Genomic DNA, 9,225 nt, shown 5'->3' with positions numbered 1-9,225 from the left:
CCATGGGGGTCAGCAGGAACCCAAGGAGGAAGGTATCAGTGCTGGTTGTGATAGGCAACAAGACCCTCTCCAATTTCACCCACTTGTATCATTTCAAGAGCTAAAATATTAATGATGCTTAAGCATCCAATACGTAATGCAAGTGTATAGGTGTCCAGGCTTATCTTTCAACCCCCTAAGATCTTTGGCAATTACCAGTATGAAGTACCACCACACCAGCTGCAATGCACTCTTCTAACTCAGAGGTAACGCAGAAGTACATACCAACATGTCCATGCTGGGAGGTATACTGATAGATTGTTCTGGGGTAGCCAAGCCATTTGCAAGGCAGCCTGTGAGCCATACACTCTGGCACACATACCAGCCTGGCTCTGCATCCCAGCTGCAGACATATGATCATCTCTTCTACAAAGCATAAACTCACTGTCTTTGAACTGGGGAGATGTTTTTCACACTTGTCCAGAAACGGTTTTGCATCTGCAGGAGTGTTGAGAGCCTGTTTGGAAGATTTTATTCACTCCAAGAAGAGGATGTTACTGCACGTGCTGAGAGGAGGGGTGGAGAGCATTAACACAGGAATTTCCTTTAAGAGACCCACTATGGATCCCATCATCTCCAGCTTTGCCTCCAGTTATGTCACCACCTGGCTGCTTTCAAGCTTTCAGCCTTCCGTGCTGCACTAGACCCTGAGGGTCTGCCTGTGCAATATTTACCAGCATGCCTACACTGACTGTTTTGACTACATCTCACTGGAGCCAGGGCTAGCCCAGAGAAGCACAGCGAGGACAGGACCCTTCCCCACTACTAATCATTTTACGTGGGTCTTGAAATAAAATGTGATGAGTATCAGTGCCACACAGGGAACTGCCTAGGTCACTCTTTGAGAAATCTGACATTTGTTTCAGTAGCAGAGCATGTACTCAGAACAGAGGCTATCCAGCAATAGAGGTATTTCACCTGTTTTCTGGGGCTTAGTCATAGAATCATAGAATAGTTAGGGTTGGAAAGGACCTTAAGATCATCTAGTTCCAACCCCCCCAGATCTCCAGCTAGGGCTGGAAGCAGATGTCTCCTTGCCCCAGCCATAATGCTCCTATACTCTTGGTCTCGGCAGCCAGAGTGCAGGCTCAACTACTTTATGACCTTCTGCACATCCCTCTAAAACAGACAGTGCTGCTACAACCAACAGCAAGACCAGACCCAGCAAAGTCATTCCTCTACCAACAGGACACTGAACATTACCTAACAGTTATTTTTTAGCATCTCTTTTATTACGGCATTTGTAAACTTGACATTGAGTTTCCTCTCTGAGATCAATTAGTATCCCTGTGTTTAGCAACATATGTATGCATAGAAAAGAATTACTTCCCTGGCTCATCCTCTGGAGAAATTCCTACAGTACTGAACTTCTTGAAGGAGCGGGCTGATCTTTCATTTCTAAAAGCAGCAGAAGTTTTTGCTGCTTTGTGGGATTTTGGAAACTGGTTTATTTACACATTTAGTATTTTCCTTGACCTTGGCAGCTTTGGGACTGTCACCACTAATCCACCAGCATTTAAGAACTCTCTACACCTGCAAAGCTGTAATCCGCTGACGCACAAGCAGAGGTCGCGCCTTTGGAAGCCAACAAATTTCTAATGAATGATGGCATGTAGCTGACTCACGGACTTCAAGCTTGTCTCTTGGCTGGGTTAATCCTTCAGACAAGTCTCTCACAATACCGCTAAGTAATGTTTACAGTTAAGAGCAATTTCTCTTCTCCAGCATGTGTTCACATACATACCTGTGTTTCTCATGGCTAAGGACATGCAATGACTGCATCTACTGCTACATCTATTTAAAACACCTGAAGCCTCCAATGCAAACCATGCATCATCCGGGCATAACCAGAATGTACGTGTCACAAGCCATACTCACTGTAGTGTATTTTCCCAGCTGGCAGAGTGAGGGGAAGGTTTCCTGGTGAGCTTTTCTTATCTTCTCAGTGAGATCATCCAACTCTGCTGTCATTTCATAGTTTTCTGTGGACTCCTGCTTTGAAGGTTCCTTCTTCTTTTTGTTCCTATCATTTCTGACAGCTACAGAAAAAGCAAAGACACAGATCACGTTGTTATTCATATCACCCCATCTGCTTTTGCTGCTCTAGTTCAAAACACTGTAAAATGCTTTTATTTTAAACATAAATTAAGTGGAGATAAAAATGTTATATGCACCGAGAATACTAATGCAAGATTAATTACTTAACTGTAAGAATTAAATTTAATGGATAATGATGAAACCAAACCTCCGTAAGTGCTTGTTGTGGATGTGCCATCACACTCCCCTAGTATCTACCTTCCCAGAAAGTCTACTGCGCTTTGTGTGCACTGTAAGTGTCCCAGTAATGTTGTGAGGTGGGATCTTTTCATTGTATCATTACAGCTGTGCATGGTAAACGGCGAAGTCCTCTGCAGTGATGAAACCGGTATTTTATGGGACGTAAATACTGCTAAAAAAGGACAGCAACTGCCTCTCTTCTTAAATTTCTCAGTATGGAAGATAACAAAACCCATACTAATACAAACTCCACCGAGCAAAAGTTATTTAAAGGGAGAGTTAAATGTGAAAACATTAAATCAAAGAAGATGAAACATATTAAACTCAAGATCTGAAGATCAAAGAAGCAGCACAAACACTTGAAAGAGTAAAAATGGCAGTGAAGCTATCTAAAGTTGCTTGCCATCTGCTCCTGCACTCAGATCAGCCTTCTACCTTCCCTTGGCCATGAGGGATTACTGGAAATATGCATTGTGCAGCACTTGTGCTGTAACTGATTTCCCACATATTTGTGTTTTGTAATAAAATATGACAGCTGCTCCATCACCATGCTATTCTTTGTTCTTTTAATGAAAATAGCTTAATTTTACAAAACGTGCCCAGGAGATAAGTCTATGTCTGCAGTATTGCCAGTACTTGTAATTTTATCAAGAGATTTCTTGTTAGCTAAAGCTAATGTCTTAAGCTTAACCAGATGCATAAGGCTCTACTACAAAGCTAAGTAAAATCAATCCCTCTCTACAAAGACTCCATGTTGTACATTAAACACCCCAAAGACTAAATGTTATTGGACAAATAAAACCAATCCTAACATTCACTCATGTTCAAAACCTCATATATAAAACAAAACCCTAAACCCTGAGGGTGCGGCTGGTGGGTTTGGCACACGTGAGGATGGCCAGGGATTTTGGATGGCGAAAGGTCTGCTGATTCTCATTTGTACCATCCTGCTCCAGAAAGAGGAACATCTATCTGTATCTTTGTGCGCACAGCAAAGTGTGCAGATGCTCAGAGCCACCTCTATGCCAGCTCTTCTGCCCTGTGGGTTCTCCAGGCCCATCTCCATGTCTTCTGTGGTTGCTTCCTTCACACCTATGAACCACAGATGATCAAAAAGAGCAGACAAATAGTGAATGCTTCGGGAGGGAGGAAGCGGTGTCAATCCAGTCTCACCTACACTATCTGTTTGAGAACAAATGACACACAGTTGGATTAATTTTCCTCTGGGTGTCCTTTCTGAGGGAAAATTATGTGGCATGGGAAAACAGTCGGGTGGGAAACTAGCAGTCAGGAGCATCTATAGAAATAACGTAATATACGTAACAGAAAACAAGGGGTAGATGCACTGAATATTGTTCCTTCATTAGGCGCATATTACATGTGATGGTTTTCTCAGTAAAGGTTTGATGCTGCAACTGAGAGAACTCTCACCCGCACCCAGCAGGTATATTAAGGATGAACTTGACTTTAACTGCATGCACAGACTCACACTGAAGCAGTTATGTGCTTTGCTGGATCAGGGCTGGGACACTGGGCACCCCACTGGATTAAAGCCTAACCTCGACCACCATCAATTCTGGGGTCTGGAGTAACATAGACTCAAAGGAGGCCAGGAAGGGTAGCCTGAAAAAGTACCTTTTTGTTAAGGTTCAATGTTACCAGTGCCATGAGGTTTAGCGGGGGTGGGTTGGGTTGGATCCCCCCTTCCTTTTACAAATATTCCCCTAAAGCCAAAGCCCTGATTTATTTGCTGGACCCCACAGCAAAGCTCAAGTACAGTCTCTTGTACTGAAAAAAACATCCAGGACCAACATGTATGTTTTGAGTACTCCAAACTACCAGCACACTTCAGAAGTAAATCCTGATCACTGCTGCACTTGGGAGATAAAAGAACTCCTCAGAAAATGATGTTAACTCCTACACAACCGCAAAGCACAATAAGCCTTTGTAATAACTCCCCATTTACTTATAGCTCTATGAGCTGATTGACAAATTTGCCAAACAGGAGGCCTCAGCAGCTACTTATCTCAATAGCTTTGAACATTTTGTGGAAGACAAACATGTAATTTAGGCCAGCTTCAGAGCAGCTGCCAAGAGCTCCCAGAAGCCAGGAGATGACTCCATCAGGAACCACGCTGTGCTCCGGTGCTACCCCAGCACAGCTCCCATTGCAGCTGTACCTGAAGTCTCTCTGCCTCCAAAGGCCACCAAAGGGACAGCTGCTGGTCAATCCACATCACCAAATTGGCCCAGCTCTGTCCTCTTTCTTTTCGGGTGCAAATCACTAAAGGGTAGGAAGGGGAGAATTAACACATCCTGAAAACTAAGGACAGTTTTGTTCATCGATACCTTCTTTCTGTGTTTCCAATAGCCTTTTTAATGATAAAACCTGAATAACATTTATCTTTCTGCTTTGTGTACACTTTTGATATTTCCTGCATTTACCTTTGCTAAGGCTGTATCAAACATGGCAGTGTTTCTATGTTCCCTGAAGGATAACACAATAAAGTGCTGACATATAATACCCAGGCTCCGAAAAGAAAGAATTTCAGTAATGCTGAACCATTATACGTTAGGATATGTTTAAAAGAGTTAAATAAAAACATTTAAACACATACATTTACCCAGTAAATTTAAAAGCCATCATGGCTCTGGGAACAGGAACTGTCACACCACATGTGAGAAGGGTTTTGGATTCCAGCTTATGGTTATATTACATAAATCACACCTTTTTGTATCTTGATCTTTACATGCATATGATCACATCAATCCCCAATGCAACTCCACTGTCTTTTAATGATGATACGCCAGTCATGAATCTGTGTCACAGTTACTGTGGCCGTAGAAAACTCAGGTTATGAATTTCCTTACTCGTGCCCTAAAACCTGACTCGATGGCTGCATTACTGAGGAGCTCCCGACAGGGGACAGTGTGGAAGCTCTGTTGCCCTGTGAGAAATACTGAAGTTAAAAAACGCAAGAAAACAAATAAGGGGTGGGGAAGGACCATGAAGAAAGGCGTATCTTGATACGTGAGGAAGCCACATCTTGGTGCTGCTCGGATGACTGAGCGACGCACGCCCATGTCTGAGCACGTCTGCTCCAATCCATCTTCCCATGACGGCTGCCCTGTCCCCTCAGCACACACGCCAGGACTTGCACTTCTATAGCCAGAAGCCTCCAGACAGCCGTGTTAGTAAGCTGGTGAAGGCACTTTCTGTTGTCTTAGCTTTAAGGGACCAGCCCCTACCCTCAAACATTCCTTCCCCTAACCTGATGGTAGAGGGGCTGAACATCATCTTTTGTCCCTTCCAGTCAGTTCTCCTCACCCCAGGTTTGCCACTGCTTTCCTTAGCCTCAGACACAGTTTCCTTCTTCTGCTTGAAGCAATTGGCAAGGGCACAAAAGCTGCAGGAGGGAAGGATTCATTCTTCAAAAGAGCAGGGCCTAATGTAGATGAAACTACAGGAAAGACACAAACAGCTTCTCTCCAAGGACCCCAACACTCTCATTTAGCAACCACGCAGCAATTCTCCTGCTTGAGTGGGAACACTTCAAGCATGTTGTAATGCTGGAACTGTCCAGTCTTAAACACAAGCCCCTCAGGTCCACCAAACCTAGTCACTGCTTGTCCTAAGAAGAGTCCGGGATCCAGCCTGAAAGATTTATTTCTAGATAATCAGGTAAAATTATGGAATAGCAAGTATTTTTACCCCCCATTGTCAAAAGTGGCACGAACGTGTCCAGGGGAGAAGAATCTGCAGCTTGCAATGTGCTTTTTCCATTTACTTGCACAACCTGTGCTTCCCCAGATGCCCAGAAGATAGTTAAACAGCGCCTTTCATATATTATAATGATTAATCACCTATAAATTCATGACTTGAAATGCTATCATTACAGTTTTGCCTCTTGGAGATCCCCATGACCTTTGAAGAGCTCTGTGTACTAGTTAACTGGTTTTGTTCCTGTAGCAACAACTACTAGTGTTTCCAGTTAGTTTGCATTCCTCTAAAACCACACTTCTCTTGTCCCTAAATATTTTGGAAGTTACTTGTTAAGCTAACAAGCCTCAAAAAGCACCATCAAGCACACAGAGCAAGTCAGAAATTGCACAGTGCTAGGTGCAAGGTAGGTTTTCAGAAAGACTCCTTTTGTTTGTGAACACTGATGAGAAATCAGAGGTGAGCTGAGGTGGGACTGGCAGAGACCTCTCCCTTCTGGGCTGAGGCTTGCTCTCCTACCCTGCCTGCTCTCCTGCACCTCGGGAAGATATCCACCCTCTGTCAAACACCAGGCAGCCGGGGCTGCCCCGCATTGCAGGCAAACAGTGTCACGTGTGGGTGGTGGGGCTGATGCTCAGCACTGCACCCAGGGCTTCCAGGAGCACCAAGCTGCTTGCTAGGGTGGAAACTCAAAAGGCTTGCACAGCTCCTTTGCTTCTCCAATTCCAGTGGCAGCTGTTAAAAATTTCTAATTCTGGTAGAAGTTAGCAGCTGTGGACAATTTCAGCCAAATAAGCAAAACACTTACGTATTGCCACTGCCAAGTTTGATCCATCAGGATAAATGCTGTGCACATACCACACGTCACCCTTCTCCCCATCACCCTTCAATAAACTGTACTCGTGGTAATGGCTGGCATTCCATAAGGATGTCTTTCACAACAGTCACTTTGGAAAGCCTCAATCCAAGGGAGACTTAGCACCCCTGCCACTGCTGCCGATGCAGCTCTCTGATCCCACGAACAAAGCCAGCACCCAGCTGCACATCACACATGGCTCCCATGCCTGGGAGCTGGTGGAAGCAGGCACAGAGGTGAGGGACCTCAAGGAGGTTGATTTCCCTGGCTCCAACATAAGAAACAAAATGACCACCTTGAAAGCAACACAGTCACGCTTGACAAATCAATGCGCCATCAGTTCAGAATGGCAAGACCCCTGTTCATGTTTTAACAGCAATGCAATCACAAGCCAAACACAGCACTAAACTATGCAGAACTCCAGGTAGTTATAAATAGATTGGCTTTCCTAGGTCATGATTTCCAGATGAAATAATGTTTTCTTTTAGGCAAAACTGCTCAGTCTTTAAAAAGAACAGGAAACTATGTTAAAACAAATTCCCATGCGAAAACTGAGCTTTGACACATGGAGAACAATTGGAGGCAAAGCACATTTCAAACACAGAACTCTCATTTCTAATGGACAAAGCCAGAAACAAGTACACAGTTATGTAAGGGATGTCAAGTACAAAACCAAAACACATTGAAACCTGCATATTTTGTAGGTGATTCAGAGAAATCAAGCATGCCAGCTGTCGGGTACAATTGCTACAAGAAAACATCTCGAGTTAAGTGAGATAGTATCTCTCTACAGACACGTACCAAAATTAACAGGGAGCACAGAGGAACAATCATGGAAGAAATTTCATAAGCACCTGGCACGCTATCGCTTTTCCCCAGGCACAAAGCATGCACATATACTACAGAATTCAAGCCCACCCCTGCTTTCCTATTGAGAAATAACGTTTAGCTACGGCAAACGTGCCCCGACCAGAGCTCCAGGAACATCAGTTCAACAACGAGGGAAAACACCGCAAATCCAGAGGACATTATCCTGTTGGCTGCCTTCACATATGCTGGCTCTTCCAGCCATTGGTGATACTATGGTTCTTTTCTGACAAAGGTGAATCTGAACTCTGCCTTGGAGCTTTGTATTATTCATTGCATAATTGCTATGTTTTATTAGAAATATGATCTATTATAACCTTGAATACGGTAACTTAAATGACATTGAAAATTAGATTATTCTGATTATTAGAGAAGTGAGAAAGGTACGAAACATTTGTAAGGCTGATAATCAATCAGTGTATCCATCTGAGTGCAATAAAAATCAATCAGGAGCTAGTGCGTTTAAATCTAATTTTTTAAGCATGACATTTTCTTCTGAGTTTCTTTTTTAAATGTCACCCTCTTCTACAACAGTGATTGATTCTATCCCTAGGGACAGTTAACTCCAACTGGTTTATTCATTGCACTGAGTTCTTGTATCCACAGTCTTTTCTAAATATCAAATTAATGACAACAATAATGTTTTCATCAAAATGTGAAATTCAGAAATACACATTCATGGAATCAAAACAGCAAGAAGCATGACAGCACATTTAAATTGGTTCAAATACCAGGGACCTTTTAACTAGCAGGCAGTGTATTTTAATGCAGAAAATGTTGGAATTTTGTGTCCCTTCTGTTCTCTTCTCCCCATCCCCCCAAAATAAAAAGAGAAGGCCAAGGATTTGCTTGTTTAAAACATAATTCATTTAGAAATGTTTCAGTAGTGAACAATGCATCACTAGCTATAGAGAGACTGTGAGTAATTACCTATGCCTCCAAAATAACCTTTTTAGGCTATTGTAAGTATAGGGGAGACCTTTGATACCTATAGCCTAAGGGCCTCTATTTTTCCATTATGCACAGAGGATTTATATAGTTATATCCTATTATAACCTACGAAAGCAACATATCTCCCATTTATGTATGAGGATAACTGCAGGGTTAATATATCAAGAACTGAGCTATAAGAACAGGTTTCATTATATGAAAGAATGATACAAATAGATGCTCTAAAGCTTTATTTAACCGGCCTGAAACTTGATCTGTGGTTTCAAGGATTTCACCTCTCTGAAAATTCTATTTTTGACATGAAATTTGGCACCTGCTGTTGTCACATCCCTGAAATATTAGTAAAGGGAATGAGCAAAAAAGGAGTTTCTAGTCCCTTGAAGGAAAACAATACTAACTGAACTCAGATGTAGGACCAAAACTGGAGAGCCAATGCAGAACAACAGGCTGAGAAAAATTACACTTGAAGACAGCTAAAAGGTATGACATTCATTTTTAAAATTTTATTTTATAT

The 9,225-nt window shown here is 42.7% G+C and overlaps 1 protein-coding gene across 1 annotated transcript in view; it reads right to left on the bottom strand.

The window, feature by feature from the left end:
* Window positions 1–9,225, bottom strand: part of RARB (retinoic acid receptor, beta) — a 47,123-nt gene that overhangs the window by 19,861 nt on the left and 18,037 nt on the right. Inside the window, exon 2 of the mRNA XM_010015030.1 lies at window positions 1,918–2,078. Within this exon, the coding sequence (XP_010013332.1) occupies window positions 1,918–2,078 (161 nt within the window). The remainder of the gene's footprint in view (window positions 1–1,917; window positions 2,079–9,225) is intronic.

The sequence above is a fragment of the Nestor notabilis genome, unplaced genomic scaffold, assembly GCF_000696875.1.
Source record: "Nestor notabilis isolate BGI_N333 unplaced genomic scaffold, ASM69687v1 scaffold185, whole genome shotgun sequence".
NCBI classification, from domain to species: Eukaryota; Metazoa; Chordata; class Aves; order Psittaciformes; family Psittacidae; genus Nestor; species Nestor notabilis.
Note: the sequence above shows the minus strand (reverse complement) of the source record. Positions and strands in the feature narration are given on the sequence as shown.